The sequence below is a fragment of the Staurois parvus genome, unplaced genomic scaffold, assembly GCF_062004578.1.
Source record: "Staurois parvus isolate SC_StPar_1 unplaced genomic scaffold, SC_StPar_1.0 ptg000350l, whole genome shotgun sequence".
In the NCBI taxonomy this organism is placed as follows: Eukaryota; Metazoa; Chordata; class Amphibia; order Anura; family Ranidae; genus Staurois; species Staurois parvus.
In genome coordinates, this window is record NW_028318146.1 from 3,367,248 (window position 1) to 3,390,553 (window position 23,306).

The 23,306-nt window shown below is 42.0% G+C and overlaps 1 protein-coding gene across 8 annotated transcripts in view; it reads right to left on the reverse strand.

Moving 5' to 3' along the window:
* The window catches only part of SHANK2 (SH3 and multiple ankyrin repeat domains 2), a 791,629-nt gene that overhangs the window by 15,859 nt on the left and 752,464 nt on the right, over positions 1 to 23,306 (reverse strand). For all 8 annotated transcript variants that reach the window (XM_089684605.1, XM_089684599.1, XM_089684598.1 and 5 more), the window contains one exon: positions 11,658 to 14,055. In XM_089684605.1, coding sequence (XP_089540731.1) covers positions 11,658 to 14,055 — 2,398 coding nt within the window. The remainder of the gene's footprint in view (positions 1 to 11,657; positions 14,056 to 23,306) is intronic.

Genomic DNA, 23,306 nt, shown 5'->3' on the forward strand with positions numbered 1-23,306 from the left:
TTTCTTAGGCAGGGACAAGGAAGCTGGTCAGAGTTGATATGAAGATGGATGGAGCTGAATACAGGGCAATCAGGTCTATTGAAAAATTGGCACGAGTTTGGGGGGAAAAAAAAGACTATAGAATGCTTAAAATGCTTGTAGAATTAGAGCAGGAGTCTGATGCAGTACAAACTTATAGTAGTGAAGATGGTACTTCCACTACTATGACAAGCCATTCTGTAAATCCCTCGAGGTTTAAGAGAAAGTCAACTAAATTTCCGAGTCAGATTAATCTTAAAGTTGACATGTTTGGTTACCCAAGACATTGAAACCCTTCCCCAAACACATTATAAGAAGAACTTTACCTTTTAAACACTGCCAGGCTTTACACGGCCTGCAACAGAATAAGCAAGGTGTGATTAAACCCGCTGACAAAGGGGGAAAAATAGTCATGAGTAAAGACCAATATGAACGCATGTGTGAATGAATTTTACATAATGAAGCTTGATATAAGAAGGTTGAATGTGGGATTCTAGAAGAGAAAAAAGCATGTTTTTTTTTCAGCTTGAGAGGTTTCTTTTACAATGGATTTTATTATAGAATAGACGTTGTCAGAGTAACAGTCAGAAACAAGAGCACTGACCAACAACAAATAAAACTTACAAGTTTTCTGATGAATAGTACAAAAAAATGCACAGAAGTATAGACAAAGAAATAAACTTAGTACACAAGTGCAGCATATGAAGAGATAAAATAAAGCATCACAATTTGCAAAAATGGTGGGCAATTAGAGACCAAGGAATTAGTACACAACAATCAAAGATCAGCACACTATCCGCCTACAAAAGGCAGGAAAGGTGGAACACAGAGCCTCACCAGATGCACACTGGCATTCCACATCCAGGACTCCCGAGGAAGTCCAACAGATAGATACAATATTGTTGGTTCAGTTCTTTTATATAAAAAAGAAAAGAGGTTACAATCAGCACAAATATCATGAAGACAAACAGAGGAGAGGAAGGGAAAGAAAAAAGAGAAAAGAAAGGGTTCCAGAGGATGCAGCGAAAAAAGTCTCATATCGACAAAAGGGTCTGATCATATCTAGACGGTTGGGCGATATCAAGCCAGGGATGACAGGTCTATAGAAACTTCGGGTGAGTGTCTAACAACATAGCCGTAAGTTTCTCATTAACCATGATAAAATTCATCTGATTTTTGACTGCTTCGAAGCTGAGGAGGGGGGTCTTCCAAGCCCTCGCGATCGTTAGTTTGGTAGCCATAAATAAATGCGATGCCAGCTGCCGCTCAGGACAGAGTAGGCCCACTAATGGTTGAAATAGTAATGCTTCGTTTGGGTTACGCTTAATGTTTGTGTGAAACATAGTGCCAAGAAGGGCATAAACCCTAATCCACAGTCTGCAAACCTTGGGGCATGTCCACCAAATATGCGCCATGGTGCCTATTTGCTGACAACCCCGGAAGCAAATCGGGGAATATGTGGGATAAAATGGGGCCAAAAGGGCAGGCGTGTAATACCATCTATAAAGGACCTTATAGGCATTTTCTAATATAATAACATTCCTTGAACATTTAGACAATGCCTGGGATCTGCCAGTCTTGCTGATCCAGATTCCCCCTGAGTTCCAATTGCCATTGCTGATAAGAGCGAACCGGGGGCATTCTGTAAGAAATAATTGCAGAGTAAACAAGAGAGATCAAGCCTGGGGCATGAGGTCTATATCTGCAAATACTTTCAAAAGGGGTCAGCCTATAGGGTCCCGAATGCACATGTAATAATGTATTGATAAAGTGACAGAGTTTAAGGTAGCCAAAGTGCTCCCGCAATGGGATATTGTAAGAAGAATGCAGAGTCTCAAAGGTGAGTATCCGAGTGGGAGAAAACAAAGAATGTACATCGTGGAAGCCATGAGCTGGCCACCATATACAGGTGAAACTCTAAAAATTAGAATATCGTGCAAAAGTTCATTTATTTCAGTAATGCAACCTAAAAGGTGAAACTAATATATGAGATAGACTCATTAGATGCAAACCAAGATAGTTCAAGCCGTGATTTGTCATAATTGTGATGATTATGGCTTACAGCTCATGAAAACCTCCAATCCACAGTCTCAGAAAATTAGAATATTACATGCAATCAATAAAACAAGGATTGTACATAGAACAATATCGGACCTCTGAAAAGTATAAGCATGCATATGTACTCAGTACTTGGTTTGGGCCCCTTTTGCAGCAATTACTGCCTCAATGCGGCGTGGCATGGAAGCTATCAGCCTGTGGCACTGCTGAGGTGTTATGGAAGACCAGGATGCTTCAATAGCGGCCTTCAGCTCTTCTGCATTGTTCGGTCTCATGTCTGTCATCTTTCTCTTGGCAATGCCAGGTCAGGCGAGTTTGCTGGCCAATCCAGCCCAGTAATCCCACGGTCATTGAACCAGGTTTTGGTGCTTTGGCAGTGTGGGCAGGTGCCAAGTCCTGCTGGAAAAAAAAAGTCAGCATCCCCATAAAGCTCGTCTGCGGAAGGAAGCATGAAGTGCTCCAAAATCTCCTGGTAGACGGCTGCGTTGACCCTGGACTTAATGAAGCACAGTGGACCAACACCAGCAGATGACATGGCTCCCCAAATCAACACAGACTGCGGAAACTTCACACTGGACTTCAAGCATCTTGCAGTGTGTGCCTCTCCATTCTTCCTCCATACTCTGGGTCCTTGGTTTCCAAATGAGATGCAAAAGTTGCTCTCATCAGAAAAGAGGACTTTGCAACTGAGCAACAGACCAGGTCTGTTTTTCTTTAGCCCAGGTAAGACACTTCTGAATTTTTTTGTTGCTCAGAAGTGGCTTGACAAGAGGAATACGACATTTGAAGCCCATGTCCAGGATCTGTCTGTGTGTGGTGGCTCTTGATGCACTGACTCCAGCCTCAGTCCACAACACTTTTGAATGGCCTTTTCCTGACAATCCTCTCCAGGCTGCGGTCATCCCTGCTGCTTGTGCACCTTTTTCTTCCACACTTTTCCCTTCCACTTAACTTTCTATTAAAGTGCTTTGATACAGCACTTTGGGAACATCCAACTTCTTTTGCAATTACCTTTTGAGGCTTTCCCTCCTTATGGAGGGTGTCTATGATGGTTTTCTGCACAACTGTCAGGTCAGCAGTCTTTCCCATGATTGTGATTCCTACTGAACCAGACTGAGAGACCATTTAAAGGCTCAGGAACCCTTTGCAGGTGTTACGCCTTAATTAGCTGGTTAGAGTGGGACACTTTGAGCCGAGAATATTGCACCTTTTCACAATACTCTAATTTTCTGAGATTGTGGATTTGGGGTTTTCATGAGCTGTAAGCCATAATCATCACAATTATGACAAATCACAGCTTGAACTATCTTGCTTTGCTTGTAATGAGTCTATCTCACATATTAGTTTCACCTTTTAAGTTGCATTACTGAAATACATGAACTTTTGCACGATATTCTAATTTTTCGAGTTTCACCTGTAAACTGTCTGGGATTGTCAAGGCCCGGGGGAAATAATGAGTTATGGAGAAAACATAGCAAAGGCAGATGCGGAGAAATGAGACCAGCAGAATATTTATTAGCATACCAAAATTTAAATGTGTGCGTCAACATCGAGCTAAGGAGTGAAGAGAATCTGTGGCAAGACTTGAAAATTGCTGTTCATAGACGCTCTCCATCCAATCTCACAGAGCTTGAGCTATTTTGTAAAGAAGAATGGGCAGAAATGTCCCTCTCTAGATGTGCAAAGCTGGTAGAGACATCCCCAAAAAGACTTGCAGCTGGAATTGCAGCGAAAGGAGGTTCCTACAAGTATTGATTCCGGGGGGCTGAATACAAATGCACACTGCACTTTTCAGATATTTATTTGTAAATAACTTTGAAAACCACTTATCATTTTCCTTCCACTTCACAATTATGTGCCACTTTGTGTTGGTCTATCACATAAAATCACAATAAAATACATTTACGTTTTTGGTTGTGAAATGACAAAATGTGGAATATTTCAAGGGGTATGAACACTTTTTCAAAGCACTGTAGCACTAAGGGTTTGGGTAAAATCTATAGCAGCGCACAAGGATTAGATTTTTTATATTGTGGAAAGAGGCATGGATTGTGGGGTGGGGCAGGTTTCCTGGGAAGGCACAGTTTTCATAGGATAGGCGTCTGCTTATCAGCAGTGCTGCAGGTAGCAGCTTCTGTTAGATGCTACCCACGGGATAAGAGGCAACACTTTGGCAGATAGAACATACCAAGTTTTCAGAGCTTGAAACTCTCTCACCCCCCTATCTCCTACACTCCCTTCTCGCTCTCACCCCCCCACCCCTTCTCTCTCTCTTACCCCCCCTCCCATTCCCACCCCCTCATCCCCCACTTACCCATCTCTCTGTCTCTCCCCCTTCTATTTCACCACCCTCTCATAGCTGAGCTCCTCCATGCCTCTTATCAGTTTGGTTGCCCTTCTCTGTACTTTCTCCAGTTCCCCAATGTTCTTTTTGTGAATTGGTGCCCAAAATTGAACTGCATATTCCAGATGAGGTATTACTAATGATTTGTACCGGGGGAAATGATATCTCTCTCTCTGGAGTCTATACCTCTTAATACAAGAGAGGATTTTGCTCGCTTTAGAAACCGCAGCTTGGAATTGCATGCCATTATTAAGCTTGTGATCTACCAGAATTCCCAGATCTTCTCCACCATTGATTCCCCCAGTTGTACCCCCCTAGTATGTATGATGCATGCATATTCTTAGCCCACAAGTACATCACCTTACATTTATCACATTAAACCTCATTTGCCACATAGTTGCTCAATTAAAGAGTGCATTGAGGTCGGCTTGTAAGTTGAAGACATCCTTTAGGGACATTATTCCACTGCACAGCTTGGTGTCTTCTGCAAACTGAAATGGGATTTTTAATCCCAGACCCTATATTGTTTATGGGGTGTGTGGGTGTGGCTTGAGTGTGGGTGGGGACATAGGGGGGCTCCATGATCTACTATTCTCAGAGGGCCTCATGAGTTGTCTGTCCATCCATGTTACAATATATGGTGACATCTTCAACATGCTGCACATAACCTGTGCACAGCGCAGACCTGTGGGAGGGCCCAGCATGCCCCACCCACTTACAGGCTACCTGCAGAAAATTGCAGGAGGAAAATATAAGACCAGTCACCCTGCACAAGGATAGAGAACAGCAGTGACTGGTCTTTATTACAGGAAACCGCTGCACAGAGGTAAAGTTTTACAATGGATTTCTGCACAGATCTGGAAGAAATACGCAAAGCACACCAAGATTCAAGATCGAATACACGTGGTTCTTCTATTTAGAAAATATTTGTCTTATTCTGGAGTAAAGCTCAAAAAAATATTGCAATTGTATCTTGTCAATTACAGTACTAGATGGCCCTGCAGATACCACTGAAGGTGGTATTAATCATCTGCATACTAAAGCTGTATTTTGTGAAGGAAGCCTCCACCTTGCATGTGATCACTATGTCATGGCTGACAAAGTAATCACACATTTGGGAACCACTTGGGGCATTATGCTGGGGAGCACTGATATATAAACTGCAGGCAGGAAATAGCAGCTTCCTTGTAACACTGTATAATGTCAGTTTTGGTAATCTTATCATATGCTGTGTACTTCAACAAGAGGCTTTTGTTCATCTCCTGCAGATGTTAGAGGAACTCCATTTTGTTTTGTTTTTACATGTGCTTTGGCTAGAGTGGGAAAGTGTAAGAACCTTTTGTTGAGTTTTGTTGTGTCCTTGCTGTAGGGGATTTCTCTCCCAGTGATATCCAGGGCCCTGTTGTAAGCTGAACTTCCCATTTCCATTTATCACTTCATATATATCTTTGAAGAATCAACTAGTGGTCAGACCTGGACCAAGTGCCGTATATGTCAGGACCGCCAACCTCCCAGTCTGCAGCACTGGATCCCCGTTGCTCAGCAATCATTGCTTGCTAGGACCGCTGGTGTATTAGCAACCAATGCCTACATGTGTGCTCCACCCCTGCAGCTCGTTTCTTCTCCAGCTCCCAACCCTGCTGGAGGGACATATCAATCCAGTTCCAGGGAACACTGTTCACTTTACTTGGCTCTACCAGTCGGTAGATGTACTATGATGGATCACAACTGATCTATAAGGATACTTTAGTGGGGGAACCTAATCTACAGGGGCACTCTGATGGGGAAAACTAATGTAAAGGGCCACTCTAGTGGGGAACACGTATTGTAAAGGGGCACTCTGATGTGGACACTTGATGTAAAGTTGCATTCTGATGGACACAACTGGTGTAAAGGGGCACTCTGATGTGGACACCTGATGTAAAAGGGTACCTGATATAAGGGGGCACTATGATTGGGTCACCTGATGTAAAGGGGCACTCTGACGCGGACACCTGATGTAAAGGGGCACCAGATGTAAGGGGGCACTCTGATGCGGACACCTGACATAGGAGGCACACTGATGGGCACACCTGATGTAAGGGGGCACTCCGATGGGCACACCTGATGTAAGGGGCACTCAAATGGGCACACCTGATGTAAGGGGGCACACTGATTGGTACACCTGATGTAAGGGGGCACACTGATTGGTACACCTGATGTAAGGGGACACTCTGATGGGGGCACCTTACATACTTTTGATAGACAAACAATGACTACAAACACAGTCCTAGCACAAACTTGAAATTTGAACCTTGGCTGGAAGAAAATTTTAGCAGCAGGACCTCCCTAAATTTGAATTAATTACCTCTGAACTAGGAACGTCTAACCGTGTCCCTGGCTCTCAGAAGTGAAATCCTGCTAACAATTTGAAGAGAATGTACTCCTGAATGTGGAATGAAGAGTACAAAGCTATATTCTGGCTGTCACTCAGACTGGGAAAATCTCTCCAGTGCAGACATAAATAGCAATAAAAACAAAAGCAAAGCAGGTTTTGAATGAAGTTCCATTTTTGAGAAAGTACATAATGTACATATTTCTCATTAACGTTTAGAAGAAATTCTGGGTGTTAAGGGCACTCTGTTACAAAGCAAAACACTTTCTGAAGGAAACTGCAATTCCTGACTTAGACAGTTTAGTTGTTTTGTGGTGTTCAGTATGTTTAACCGTTTTCCGACCGCCCTATGGCAGAACTACTGCTACAGGGTGGCAGGGCTGCGCAAAATCGTGTATATATACGTGATTTTGCATTTCCGGGTAGGGAGGGCGCACGCGTGGCGCCCTGCCCGCGCTGCCATTGGCGGCTACAGATGTCAAGCACTGGGTCCTGGACAGAGATTCTCCGCCGCCACCCGGCAATCCCGATTATCACTGACAGGGGAGAGACCTGTGTGTAAACAACACAGATCTCTCTCCTGCCAGCAGTAACATGCTGCTGTGTATTTGTCTGCACAACACAGAAATACACAGCAGTATGTTTCCCTAGTAAAGCACGCACAGCACACACAGAAACAGCACACAGTTAACTCTTTGATCGCCCCACATGTTAATCTCTTCCTGCCCAGTGCCATTTGTACAGTGTCAGTGCTTTTTATTAGCACTGATCACTGTATTGGTGTCCCTGGGGATGTCAGTGACAGTTAAGTTCCCCCCCAGTGTCCGAATGCCCGCTGCAGTCCTGCTATAAGTCGCCGATTGACGCCATTACTAGTATATAAAAAAAAAAATTCCAGAATATATACCGCCATTTGTAAATGCTATAACTTTCACGTAAACCAATTAATGTACACGTATTGTTTTTTTTTTATAGCACACATGCAGAAGAATGCATTTTGGCCTAATTTTATGACTAAATTAGATTTTTTAAAAATGTTTTCACTGAATATGGTTTATAGCAAAAAGTAAAAAATATTGTTTTTTTCCAAAATTGTTGGTCTTTTTTTGTTTATAGTGAAAAAACTAAAAAGCGCACAGGTGATCAAATACCACCGAAAGAAAGTTCTATTTGTGGGAAAAAAAGGACATAAACTTCACTGGGGTGCAGCGTTGCATGACCGCGCAATTGTCAGTTAAGATAATGTGGTTCCGTATCGCAAATAATGGCCTGGACAGGAAGGGGGGTAAATCCTTTGGAGGGCAAGTGGTTAACGTATCTGCTAACTAGTGAGATGCACATGTTGGGGAATGGCTGCTTCTATTAGATCCACACAAAATGTTTTGCCTAATGACAGAATCTATTTAAGGTATTCATACAAAACTGGTTTGGTGACCTAGCCTCCAAAACATAAAACAAAGGAGGGCATTCCTGGGATTGGTATTTATTTTGCTGGCTTTAATTAATAAGTTCCAAATAAATATTGTCCTCTACAGCAGGACACAGACTGCAGGATGTAAAGACATCCCTGTGAGACAATCTGGCTTCACTGCTTGTTCGCATGCTGTCACTGAACTGAAAAAGCAGAGTGATCACCTCAGAAGCATGCTAATACTTCTTCACTACACTAAAGCAGGCTGAAGGAGGGTCAACGACCATGACTAGGGTGTCTGGTAGGGGATGCCTAGATCACAAAAGTGACTGAATAAAATACAAACCTTTTGGCAGGAAAGAGGATTCACATATACTGTATGTTACCCAGTGCCATAGTTTGTAAGGTTGAATAAAGACACACAGATTTTTCATAACCCGGCACATTGCACTCGCTAAGAAACACACTTCAAAGTTTTTTGAACTTATCTATACTCTCCGATGACACCACCAACTGTGGAAGGGAGTTTCATATGTTTACTGCTCTAACCGAAAGAACTCCTTTCTCAGTATGAGAGTGAACGGCTTCTCTTCCAACTCCATTGTGTAGCCACGTGTCTTGTTTAAAGACCTTACATTAGTTTCCTCTCAATGCTGGAATTAAAAAATGTGTATGTTGCGTTCATATGCCCCCTTAAGCGTCTCTTCTCCAGGGAGGATATGTTTAAAGTGGTATTAAACCCAAAACCAAAGATATAATATATTGCATTTTACCAGTTATTAGATGTGATGGCAGCATTAGTTTTCTTTTTTAGGTTTTTCTTCCCTGGGTGATCTGGCCAGTAACACACCTCCTGTATTAAAGCACCCCCACTTTGGATGAAGGAGCACAGGGGGCACCTTTTGGACACCAGCATTGTCAGTCTGGAGGGAGGGGAGTGTTAGATGTACTAGTAGATTTAGATAAACTAACAAATTAAAGCCAAACTCCAGCTCACATTCTGAGCAGTTGCAGCAAACCTTTTTTGGACATAAAGATTGTACTTAAATACAAGCTAATGATTGTGAACACCCCTGCTATTGCTAAATGCTTTGCCTCATCTCTGTAACTGATACAGTCTGTTGGAGACCTTGTTCCTATGAAAAACACCAGACTTATTGGCTGGATCACCAGATGAAAATAGAAGAAAGAAAGACTAAAAAAGAAAATGAATGCAGCCATCAAAGAAATGGTAAGCTGCATTATAATAAATGTTTGCTTTTTGGGTTAATACTGCTTTAATGTTTGTAGTTGTTCCTCAAAAATTAGATCCTCCACCCTCCTTATTAGCTTTGTTGCCCTTCTCTGCACTCTACCCAGTTCAAGCACATCCTTCCTGAGCATTGGTGATGAAAACTGAACGGCATACTCAGAGATGTGGCTGAACCAGAGCTTTATAAAATGGTAGATAGTTTTATGTGGATTTAATCTGTGTGTCTCCCTTGTCTAAGTATCTGAAAAGAGAATGCTGTGTTGTCCATAGGAGCCAATGAGTTTTCTACTTTTTTCTAAGTGTAGTATTAGGGAATGAAAGTAAGAATCCAACTGCTATGATTAAGTTTTTTTTTGCTGTGGAAATTTTCATAAACAAGGCCCATTCTCTTAAGGATTCAGGCTACCCAAACATGTACTGGATACAAGCTGGTAGGTGGAATGAACATCAACTATTTATATCTCTTCAGCTGGTGACATATCTGCACATTCTAAGCACGCTCATCCTGTAGAGCATTTATAAGTGGGTGTTATTCTTCCTGCTTGACTTTCCATGGATTTTACATTTCAGAAAAAATGGCACAAAGAGAGAGACCTCTCCTAGATGAAAAAGTGCAGAAGGCTGGAATCAGGAAATGTTTACTATAAGGCACTCTTGGGCCTGTATCTAGGGCAGCAGAACCACAGGGATCCACAGAAAAAGATACTTTATTAGGCTGTATTTACACGTTTGTGTGTTAATGCACATTGAACTAAAAACAACTTCTTCACATTTATTGGATCTTTACTGTATAACTAAAAAGGGAAAACTTTTTTTTTTTTTTAATAGAGTGGGGAGGAATTGAATCACCTGTCAGGTTTTTATTGCTGTCTGTGCCCCCGTTAAGGAGATTCACCCTCTCTATTTGTCCTGTTTACCATTACCATTGAAAGTAAAAGAAAATGCCAAATTTTGGGTTATCCCCAGAAAAAGTAATAAAGAGGAAATCTTCCAATGGGGACACTAGTTCTGCTCAGCTTGGGGTCCCCAAGAAATTCCCTTAATTTGCAGGGATTTCCCCTCACTTCCTGTTTGGCTATGGGACAAGAAATGAAGGGAAATCTCTGCAATGGGACACAGATGGTGGGAAAAAAAATCTGACAGGGGTTATAACCCTTCCTTACTCTATCCAAAATGAAAAATAAAATGTGTTGCCTGCAATTCTACTATAACAAACTTCTGCACAAAACAAATGTACAATGTAATATTGTTGCAAAACACAGCGCTTACTGCTTTTACAGTGCTCTTCTTGTTTATACTGCATATGTGTGTGGAATACCATTTGGAATGAATAGGAGCTCACCAAAATGCTCCTATGGCCTGTTGTAGTGAGATGCTGAAACACGGGTTATACCAAATGCGCTGGCAAAGGTGAGGATGTGGTGAACTGTGGACGCATTTTAAGTACAAAAAAACAATAACCTGCCTCATAAAAGGCATCTTGGTTTTAATTTTCATATTTTGGTCCATACTAAATGTTTACACATGATTGCGACAAAAAAGGTGGAGCTTGTATGAAAGGGTGGCATTATGCACATGTGCCTAAAGTTGGCCAAACAAGTTACATCCAGATTGTACAACCTGTGCACGTTCACCTTTTAGATTTGTTTTTAAGATTCTATAATCCGAAGACCTACTTAAGCAACATTCAACATAAGGAGTCCAAAAAGGAGAGCCCTTGTATTGCATAGCTGATGATGTGATTTTAGTTTAAGACATAATGGAGTTGATTTGCTAAAGGCAAATAGATGGTGCACTTTGCATGTTCAGTTGCACTCATTTTCCCCTCAGCTTAGTAAATATGGTGAAGCTTCACTTTGTAAAGAATACCCAATCAAGTGCAATCATTTTTACCTGCACATGATTTAATGATGGAAGTCATTAGAACTTCTGGTCATTTACGAAGATCTGAGGAAAAAGAGTGCAACTGCACTTGCAAAGTGCACAGTCTATTTGCCTTTAGTAAATCAACCCCAATAAATGCTAAATATGGTCTTAGAGAGAACCCAGAATCAAGGAGATTACTGTGCTAGAGTCCCACAGAACAATAACATTCCCCTCGATGACTCATATGGCCAGAATTCAATTGACATAGAACTTTTGGATGGACTGAACCTTTAAAGAGCTCTGGGTATAAGATAAAACAAGACGTGTACATTACCTTGTACTGAGACTGGCTGATTTCATCCCAGTGGGTGAATCTAATCCTTCTCCTGGTTTGGTGGCCTTTTCTCGGTTCATCTGTTGCAATATTGAATTTAATTCACTAATAACATTGGCTTTTGGACTGGGCATTATTACTATGTTTTTCACCTCTGGGGAGTCGCCCCATAGCTTTGAGGTCCTTTGTAGCCCAGGTTTGAATATAGCAGGCTGCAAACCTAATGGGGGTGGTGGAGGTGGAGCAGGAGGAGGGATAACAAATGTGTCCATGTTTTCTTCCAGGACAGCGTCCTTGTAAAGTGCATTGCTCTTGTTGATTATGGGCTTGACTTTTGGCTTTGGAGGTACTGGGGGCTTGTCCACTAGAAACGCTTGCCCATCTGCATAGACTGTACATGTGTCCAAGTTTTCACCACCCTCTGAAGATAAGGTAGATATGCTGGAGACAGTGGAAATTGTACTTGTCGTCTCTAAGTGGTGGTCACTGCCACTACGACTGTCCACCTCCTCTATCCCAGAATCTGTAACATTGTCAAAGCTTTCAGGATGTTGCATGTATGAGGTGGGCAGACAGTTGGATAGAGCCCCAGGCTTTTTAATTTCTAAAGAAATAGAGGCAACACCAGGAATAAATGAACCAGGAGGGAGGATGCCATGCTTTCTCTGCATCAACAAGTCTGCCAGGGTGCCGGGTGGAATTGCAGAGAGATCCTCTGGGATATCAAAACTGTTGGCAAATTCAAGAGGAGGAGGCAGTGGTTCAGTAAAAATAAAATCCTCGTCCACATCTATTGAGGCAAATGGTGGAGGAGGGATACGGAAGGGTAGGATGACGGGCTCATCCACAGAGCAAACCGCTACAATGGCTTTGTTAGGGGGTGCAGGGGTACCAGAGTTACTTGTTTTGGGTAACACATTTTCAGCAATCTTGTTAGGTTCTGAGACAGGAGCACTAGGAATTTCTAGAGATGTGTCTTTCTCTGCATCTTCATTTTCACTAAGAACATCCGCTACTTTGGTGGTGTCTACTGTATGAACCATGAGCAACCCAGCAGTTTTCTGTTGTGAGGTGTCCATGATGTTGATCAACATATTTTTTTTCTCCTCATGACGTTTCTCCTCCTTTGCTGTGTCAGATTCATGCTTACTCTCAGTCTCTTGTCTTTTTAAGACCCCACGCTGATTTGGTCTACCTGAACCGACAGCAACTGCAGGGAATGAACTATCTGCATTGGGTCGTAGTTTGGTATCAATGAAGAGTGGTTTGTTCAGGTCAGACTTATCTTGCTCTGTAGGGTTTGGGGTGGGCTGGCTTTGCTCTTTCATGGCTTTGTCTCTAGCTGCCAATGCGAGCGCCAGAGGAGAGTTAGGGTCTAGTAATTTCCCTGTCACCGGATGCATATAATTTCCAGAAACACTAATCCCTTTACCGGAGTTGTTTTCATGTCCTTTTCCCTTCACTGACCGTATGTTATTCATGTCTCCATTGGTACCAAATGCATTTGAAGTTGCACTTGTTAAAATGAGAGAGGTTGGACCAGTGAAATGCTTAAAGCTCTCCTCGTTACAGAACATTCCCTCATCAATTGACTTGGAGTGTCTTAATCTTGGGCTAGGCGTGGGGCCAACACTTTCATCACCAAGATCTGTAGACAGGAAAGCAGGAGAGTTCCGTCTGGCCTCTAACCTTTTCTCCCTGTCCCTCACTGCTCCCGCAATGGCTGCAGCAAATGGACTGCTTACATTAAGGTTGTCATCTGGCCTTAACTGTCCCTGCTGTTCTGAGGCTTGGAGGTCTGTCTCCATGCTGCTTCCCTGACTGCTCTTTCCACTACTGCTAGTTGAAGGTTCTTTAATGATAATGGTTGGGATAGGAATGGAACAAGTCTTTTCAGGGCTGTCCTCCACATTGGATTGTTTTACCAGCATTCCCTTTCGTCTGGCAGGTTTGGCCGGAACATACACAGCCTTGTTTCCCAACTTGCCTACTTCAGAGTATGGGTTCTCTGGCATCTGCGCTCTCTTATTTACAAAATTTTGCTGGGATGACATTTTTGCATTATAGATGTCCTCGGAGTCCAATGAAAAGCGGTCAGTCTCATGTCTATAGAACATGCCCTTGTCTCTCATTATTGTTCCTACGTTATCTGACCGTACAGCTGGAGAGGGGGACTTTGTTCCTGCATTCTGGTTGAATGTTGGTTTAATGGTTCCATATCCTCGAGGAGCAGGAGACTTAGGCGTATTGAATGGTGATGGAGATGAAGGAGGAGGTGGTGATGGAGGCAATGTTGCTGGAGGGGGTGGAATATCTTCTGAGGCATCTGGCATGGATAAACTTCTAGTAAACTTTAGCATCGGAGGAGCCAAAAATTGTCTCTCTTCCTCTGTTATACCTGTAGGATAAAAATTCATTACAATTAATATAAATCAGTAAATGTTAGAGTAAAAATTATTCAGAACAGGAACAGAGGTGCTGCAATTGCTGACTTGTTTTTAAAGGTGTTCCAAGTTGTAATCCTTCCTTTGTTGCTTGGTAAGTCACTGACAGGGAAGAAGTATGAATGTTTCAAGTGTCCCAACAATTTACTGACTGCATATACAGTTGTGCTCAAAAGTTTCCATACCCTGGCAGAAATTGTGAAATTTTGGCATTGATATTGAAAATGTGACTGATCATGCCAAAAAATGCTCTTTTATTGAAGGATCATATGAAGCCATTTATTATCAAATAGTTGTTTGGCTCCTTTTTAAATCATAATAACAGAAACCACCCAAATGGTCCTGATAAAAAGTTTACATGCCCTGGCATGTTTGGCCTCGGTACAGACACACAAGGTGACACACACAAGTTAAAATGCCAATTAGAGGTTAATGTACCACATCTGTGGCTTTTTAAATTGCAATTAGTGTCAGTGTATAAATAGTCAATGAGTTTATTAGCTCTTACGTGGTAGCACTGACTAGGCTACATACTGAGCCATGGGGATCAGAAAAGAACTGTCAAAAGTCCTGAGTAACAAGGTAATGGAACTTTATAAAGGTGGAAAAGGACACAAAAAGATGCCCAAAGCCTTGAATATGCCAATCAGTACTGTTTAATCACCTATTAAGAAGTGGAAAGTTTGGGGATCTCTTGATACCAAGTCAAGGTCAGGTAGACCAAGAAAGATTGCAGCCATAACTGCAAGAAGAATTGTTCGGGATACGAAGGGAAACCCATAGGTAACCACAAGAAAAATATAGGCTGCTCTGGAAAAAGACAGTGCGGTTGTTTTGAAGGAGCACAATATGATGACACTTGAACAAACATGAGCTGCATGGTCGAGGTGCCAGAAAGAAGCCTTTACTGCATCAATGACACAAAAAGGCCTGGTTAGGCATGTCAAGGTGTTGTCAGGCATATTGTAACCGGGCTTTTTTGTGGCATTGGTGCAGTAAAAGCTTCTTTCTGGCACCTTGACCAAACAGCTCATTTTTGTTCAAATATCACCGTATTGTACTCCTTAAAAACAACCACGCCATCTTTTTTCCAGAGCAGCCTGTATTGAGGTTGCCTGTGGGGTTTTGTTTGAATGCCAGACAATTCTTCTGTCAGTTATGGCTGCAATCATTCTTGGTCAACCTGACCTGATGGAAAAGGACCTAAAAAGATATCCAAAGCCTTGAATATGCCAATCAGTACCGTTAAATCACTTATTAAGAAGTGGAAAATTCGGGGATCTGTTGATACCAAGCCAAGGTCACGTTGACCAAGAAAGATTGCAGCCATAACTGACAGAAGAATTGTCTGGGATTCAAACAAAACCCCACAGGCAACCTCAATACAGGCTGCTCTGGAAAAAAGATGGTGTGGTTGTTTTTAAGGAGTACAAAATGGTGATATGTGAACAAAAATGAGCTGTTTAGTCGAGGTGCCAGAAATAAACTTTTACTGCACCAAGGCCACAAAAAAGCCCAGCTACAATATGCCTGACAATACCTTGACATGCCTAACCAGGCCTTTTTGTGTCATTGATGCAGTAAAGGCTTCTTTCTGGCACCTCGACCATGCAGCTCATTTTTGTTCAAGTGTCATCATATTGTGCTCCTTCAAAACAAACGCAGTCTTTTTTCAGAGCAGACTATATTTTTCTTGTGGTAACCTATGGGTTTCCCTTCGTATCATGAACAATTCTTCTTGCAGTTATGGCTGCAATCTTTCTTGATCTACCTGACCTTGGCTTGGTATCAAGAAATTCCCGAACTTTACACTTCTTAATAGGTGATTTAACAGTACTGATTGGCATATTCAAGGCTTTGGACATCTTTTTGTGTCCTTTTCCACCTTTATAAAGTTCCATTACCTTGTTACTCAGGACTTTTGACAGTTCTTTTCTGATCCCCATGGCTCAGTATGTAGCCTAGTCAGTGCTTCCACGTAAGAGCTAATAAACTCATTGACTATTTATACACTGACACTAATTGCAATTTAAAAAGCCACAGATGTGGTACATTAACCTCTAATTGGCATTTTAACCCGTGTGTCACCTTGTGTGTCTGTACCGAGGCCAAACATTCCAGGATGTGTAAACTTTTGATCCGGGCCATTTGGGTGGTTTCTGTTACCATTATGATTTAAAAAGGAGCCAAACAACTATTTGATAATAAATGGCTTCATATGATCATCATCCTTCAATAAAAGAGCATTTTTTGGCATGATCAGTCATATTTTCAATATCAATGCCAAAATTTCACAATTTCTGCCAGGGTATGCAAACGTTTGAGCACAGCACACTATACTGCCAGAAGTATTGGACCCGCCCTCCAAAATATTCCACGGTCAACTGTTAGTGGTATTATAACAAAGTGGAAGCAACTGGGAACAACAGCAACTCAGCCAAGAAGTGGTAGGCCACATAAAATGACAGAGCGGGGTCAGCGCATGCTGAAGTGCACAGTGTGCAGAAGTCTCCAACTGTCTGCAGAATCAATAGCTAAAGACCTCCAAACTTGGTGTGGCCTTCAGATTAGCACAACAGTGCGTAGAGAGCTTCATGGAATGGGTTTCCATGGCTGAGCAGCTGCATCCAAGCCTTATATCACAGAGTGCAATGCAGAGCATCGGATGCCGTGGTGTAAAGCACGCCGCCACTGGACTCTAGAGCAGTGGAGACGTGTTTTCTGGAGTGACCAATCACGCTTCTCTGTCTGGCAATCCGACATGTCTGGGTTTGGTGGTTGCCAGGAGAATGGTACTTGCCTGACTGCACTGTGCCAAGTGTAAAGTTTGGTGGAGGGGGGATTATGGTGTGGGGTTGTTTTTCAGGGCTTGGGCTTGGCCCCCTAGTTCCAGTGAAGGGGACTCTTAAGCATCAGCATACTAAGACATTTTGGACAATCCCAACTTTGTGGGAACAGTTTGGGGATGGCCCCTTTGTTCCAACATGACTGCACACCAGTGCACAAAGCAAGGTCCATAAAGACATGGATGAGAAGTTTGGGGTGGAGGAACTTGACTGGCCTCCACAGAGTGGGCCAACTCAATATTGAACCCTATGGACTAAGACTGGGATATCATTAAAGTTCATGTGCGTGTAAAGGCAGGCGTCCCAATACTTTTGGCAATAAAGTGTATGTTATGCAGCAGTGGCACTTTGGCACCATACTTATTCAGGTCAGTGGCTTTTAGAATAACAATGCAAGTATCAAGATGACAACTCCAGGACTTGAGCCTATAAAAACAAGGTAGCAATCACAATTTGCATATCCATTTAGGTTTTATATAAGGGATAAACAATCTGACCAAATAAAATTGAGTTGCATCATTACAAGGTGCTGTTGCACCAATTATAAAAAATATATATGAGGGCTCCCATTCCTGGCTGCCTCTTGTAAATTGTGATGGCCAGGCTGTGTCTGGCTTCAACATTTGAAAGTCAGAATTTCTTATCTTTAATTTTGCTCTAGGTCAGTAATTCAAAGTATTAAATCCAGAGTGTCGCATTCTCAGGAGAGAGCAATGTCCAACACTTTTTGCTTATAACAAGTTCACTTCAACTTCTTGCTGGCAGTCACCTCATCTGTACTACAAATGTGGCATCTGTCAACCATGAGTTGAACTTATGCTCCAGAGCAATTTAAAATGCTTTTAAGCTTTACACTTAAGCCACTTGGCAGCTTTGCTAGAACAGTGTAAACTGTTTAAGGCAAGACCATGCGGAAAGGAGCAGAAAATTAAATAAACATTTTTTTACTTTTTTTCTTCAGGCAAAACACAAAACTGCTTTGCTCTAGGCATCCTATACCATTTTTGTATATCTGTATGGTACTTAAGAATAGAAATACATGACTGAAGATAACAGAAATGCGAAGCCATGTATTCATTTAAAATAAAATAAAAAGATAGAAACACACACAACATTAAAATGAAATCTCATTAACATGTCTTGTAATGAAAATAATCTTCAATACTAAAAAATGTATAATCATGTTAAAACGTCAACACCACGTACATTGTAACTACAAATTTCCATGAGGAAAACAGAATACGATTTTTAAAAAACATGGAGACAGACTGCATTTGGGGAAATTTCTGACTTTATTTTCCATGTACTAGAAGATTTGAACATTTTACTAAAATTTCATTTATTTTCTCTTGTGCTTAACTTTTTTCAGTTGCCAATCCTAGAAATCTAAGGGTTAGGGATCTGTCACACTAGGCTTTGTTTAATAAGATGGCGCACTGACTGACTGTCACCTACAGCAAGTTGCAACCAATGAATGATCAGCTTTGGCAGTTTAGTGGCAGACACATGAAGCATCTGCAGACAGAAAATGTGAACACCATGATGCCCCCCTGTTTTGCTCCAAACCGAGCTCATTTATGGAAATGGAGGAGAAAGACAGGTAAGAAGTTTTCATGAACTGTCATTTAGATGGTATATATTGAATGCCCTAATGCTTTTTGTGCTTGGGGTAGGGAGAGAGGATTTGTGCTAAGATGGGGGATACTAGAAGGTGTGATATGGGAGGAGAAGGGAAGTTGTGCTAGGAGGGGAGGGGAGGTTGTTTGTATTAGGAAGCAGGATTGGGGGGGGGGAATATGTGCTAGTAGAGTTGAGAGAATTTATGCTTGTGGGGGGTAAGTGTGCAGATTAGTGCTTGATTTTTATTTGGGCAGAGAGGGAGGACATTTTGCTGACATAGAAAACTCCTACATCTTCACCCTGGGCTTTGCCTTCCTTCCCCTGCTCTATGCAAAATTAAAAAGAAAGCATTGGCGTTGGTGCATATCTTGTGCTAAAAAAACAGCACATTACCACACTCTCTCTGGTTTTCAAGATTGTTGAAATTCTTGATGACTGCTGTACAGAAAACTTTAGATGCCTATGCTTTTTAGTTATTCTTTTCCTTGCTCATTGTGTCTAAAATAATTTTCTGGAATTGTGTTGTAATACTGCAATTTTCCTACGTGTTGTTTGCTTGTTTATTCCATGGAACACATTGTTCTTGCCTTTTTGTTCTGTTTGTTATCCTTAAAAGTTTAAACAAAGAATTTATATGTATATACAGGTGCATCTCAATAAATTAGAGTATCATAAAAAACAAGTTGTTTCAGTAATTCAATTCAAAAAGTGAAAATCATATATTAGATTCATTATGCACAGAGTGATACATTTCAAGCATTTCTTTCTTTGAATTTTGATGATTTTGGCTTACAGCTAGTGAAAACCCAAAATTCAGTATCTCAGAAAATTAGAATATTTTGAAAAAGTTCCATATTGTAGACTCATGGGGGTTTATTTACTAAAGCTGGAGAGTCCAAAATCAGACTCCCTTCTGCATAGAAACCAATCAGCTTCCAGGTTTCATTGCCAAAGCTTCATTGAACAAGCTGAGGTTAGAAGCTGATTGGGTTCTATGCAGAAGGGAGTCTGATTTTGGACTCTCCAGCTTTAGTAAATAAACCCCATGATGTCACACTCTAATCAGCTAATTAACGCAAAACACCTGTAAAGGTTTCCTAAGCCTTTAAATGGTCTCTCTGTCTGGTTCAGTAGGTCACACAATCATGAGGGAAGACTGCTGACTTGCCAGTTGTCCAGAAGACTGTCACTGCCACTCTCCACAAGGAGGGTAAGTCACAAAAGGTCACTGCTAAAGAAGCTCTCTGTTCACAGACTGCTGTATCCAATCATATTAATGGAAAGTTGAGTTGAAGGAAAAAGTGTGGTAGAGAAAGGCGCACAAGAAAACAGGGATAACAGCAGCCTTGAGAGGACTGTGAAGTAAAGGACATTCAAGAATTTGGGGATGATTCACAAGGAGTGAAATACAACTGTTGCATTCCTTGTGTCAAGCCCCTCCTGAACCAGAGACAACGTTAGAAGCGTCTTACCTGGGCTAAGGAGAAAAAGGACTGGACTGTTGCAAAATGGTCCGGAGTCCTCTTTTCGGATGATAGTACTTTTTTTTTAATTTAATTTGGAAATTAAGGTCCCAGAGTCTGGAGGAAGAGTGAAGAGGAACAGAATCCAAGTTGCATGAGGTACAGTGACGTTTCGACAGTCAGTGATGATTTGGGGAGATGTGCCATTTGCTGGTGTTGGTCCACTGTGTTTTATCAAGTTCAAAGTCAGCGCAGCCCTCTACCAGGAAATTCTAGAGCACTTCATGCTTCCCTTTGATTACCAGCTTTATGGGGATGCGGATTTCATTTTCCAGCAGGACTTGACACCTGCCCACACTGCCAAAAGTACCAATACCTGGTTTAATGGTATCACTGTGCTTGACGCCCAACCTAAACCCCATAGAGAGTCTGTGGGGTATTGTCAAGAGGAAGATGAAAAACACCAGACCCACCAATGCAGGTGAGCTGAAGGCCGATATCAAAGCAACCTGGGCTTCCATAACACCTCAGCAGTGCCACAGGCTGATTGCCTCCATGCCATGCCGAATTGATGCAGTAATTCATGCTAAATACAACAACCAAGTATTGAGTGCATACTATAATGTACATGGACATACTTTTCAGTAAGCCAACATTTTTGTATTAAAAATCCTTTTTCTTTTTTATTGGCCTTATGTAATCCAATTTTCTAAGATACAGAATTTTGGGTTTTCACGAGCTGTAAGCCATAATCATCAAAATTAAAAGAAAGAAATGCTTGAAATATATCACTCTGTGTGTGTAATAAATCTATATGAGTTTCACTTTTTGAATTGAATTACTGAAATAAATGAACTTTTTGATGATATTCTAAGTTATTTAGATGTGCGGGTGTGTGTATATATAAATATCTCGGTCTTTTTGCTAGAACCTGTAAGGGTTTTTTTGGGCCACTTCCCTACATGTCCATGAAACTGGCTTTGTGAAACAATACACACTGTAAATGAATGTGTTCCATAAAGAAAAATAATTTGTTTGATCTCTAGTAGAGATGGGCTACGGTGTTGTGTACTCCAAACTCATCTCTAGCTGAACTTGTGCTTTTTATTTACTCTGATGGCTTGTGGCTTGGGTCATTCTCGCCCAGCACCCCATGAGCTCACCGAAGTTAAAAAAACCCCAAAATAAACAAAAAAAAAAAAAATGTGAGGGTCAGTTAGGCTATACGTGTAGACATGGGTTTGGAGGACGCCTGAGCTCATCTCTAATCTATATTTGCTTCTAGTCTGGTATTTTGCAGAAAGACCTTGCCTTTTTTTTTTTTTAGATTTCAGTGGACAATAACACACTGCAGCAGAGTTCTAGGCTATGTCTCACCCATTGTGGAAGCATTAAAAAACGAAGATTTCATATTCCTGATATGTGCCTGCTGTATCATGTACCGTATTTTTCGCTCCATAAGACACACTTTTTTCCCCCCAAAAAAGGGGGGAAAATGTCAGTGCGTCTTATGGAACGAATATGGAGCGGCCGGTCCGGTATTTCCACCGCGACCGTGTCAGAATACCGGGCCGGCCGCTCAGCTCTGCAGCGGGACCTTATGGAGATGACTGCTGACCTTTTGGGAGGTGGGGAGCGGGTCCCTGAATTTGACAGGTACCCGCTCTTACTTCTTTGTTCTTTGATCTTACCTGTTCCTCTATCCATTGGCGCGCTGTCTTCCGGCTTCTGTAGTGTGGGCACTGGGCATGACAGCCGGGTGCCAAGTGCGCATGCGCAAGAAGCGGTGCTTTTTGTGAATGGTAAGGCGGTACCTGGGACACATGACAGATCCCAGAAGCTGCCGGACCAATCACAAAGCGCAAGTGCTTCTCGCTCATGCGCACTGGGCACCCGGCTGTCATGCCGAGCGCCATTACAGAAGCCGGGAAGACAGCGCGCGGCTGGATCGAGGAACAGGTAAGATCAAACAAAAACTCTGCGGAAGTAAGAGCGGGTACCTGTCAAATTCAGGTACCCGCTCCCCACCTCCCCAAAGGTCAGCAGTCATCTCCTGTACTGTCCGCAGTCTCTGGTCATCCCTGTGCTGTCCGCAGTCTCTGGTCATCCCTGTGCTGTCTGCAGTCTCTGGTCATCCCTGTGCTGTCCGCAGTCTCTGGTCATCCCTGTGCTGTCCGCAGTCTCTGGTCATCCCTGTGCTATCCGCAGTCTCTGGTCATCTCCTGTACTGTGTCTGCAGTCCATTAGTTCAGAATTTTTTTTTTCCTGTTTTCTGCCTCTAAAACCTAGGTGCGTCTTATGGTCAGGTGCGTCTTATGGAGCGAAAAATACGGTACTTCTATGAAAAAGTATCCATTGTCTTTGTATTGCTTCCTTTGAGTGAAATCCCTGGTGCTCCTGCCAGTCCCTCTGCTTTCCTATTAACAACTGACCACACTAAGCAGGAGAACACACTGTGGTCAGTTCTCTAGCTGGGATGGGAACTCAGTGTGTTCTCTTCCAATGATCTCACTTGTGCTGACATACCCCTGCACAGCCATTCACTGGGAAGTTCAGGGAGCTGCTGTTTCTCCTCCCCCATCTCTTATACTGCTGAGAACAGAGGGTATGTGATCACTTATAAAATAGGGGGAAAAAGCCATTTAAGATTTTTTTTTTTAATCTTTACACAAATGTGTTGCCTTTCATTTCTATTTTAAACTGAATGGGTTGTTTTACAAGGTGAGAGTTTACAATCACATGAAGGTTACTTACCAATATAGGTTGTTGCCATATGTCCTGTTGATTTAAGCATTCAAGAGACATGTTAATGTATGATGTGCTGTGTGGGACATTTAATTGATTTACCTGTCCTGGTGTTCTCTGTAAGATGAATAAAATGGAACAGGGGAGTCAGAACTCCTTCCATTGTAATGGAAACAGCAAATGTCTGGAGCCAGGAGCTCTGAGTAAACGCTTGCCATCAGAGATCCCCAAAAAAATGAAAAAGCTTCAATTTGCCAGCAACTACCCAAAACTGAAATATAATTGTTGGCTAGGATCATCCCTTCAATTACTTTTTCTTTTTAGATTTTTTTTTAAAGTGTAGTGCAGTCACATTACTTCAGAACAAAGAGGTCAACTCTGAAAGCTCAGGGCTATCACTTGACATTGACAGGAGTGCTACAGATATCAGACCAAAATATTGTCTTTGGAATTGGTGTCTACTTCCATCTTCTATTGAGATAAACTCGAGATGTGTCATTTGAAGTGGGCTTGAGGGCCAACAGAAATTAC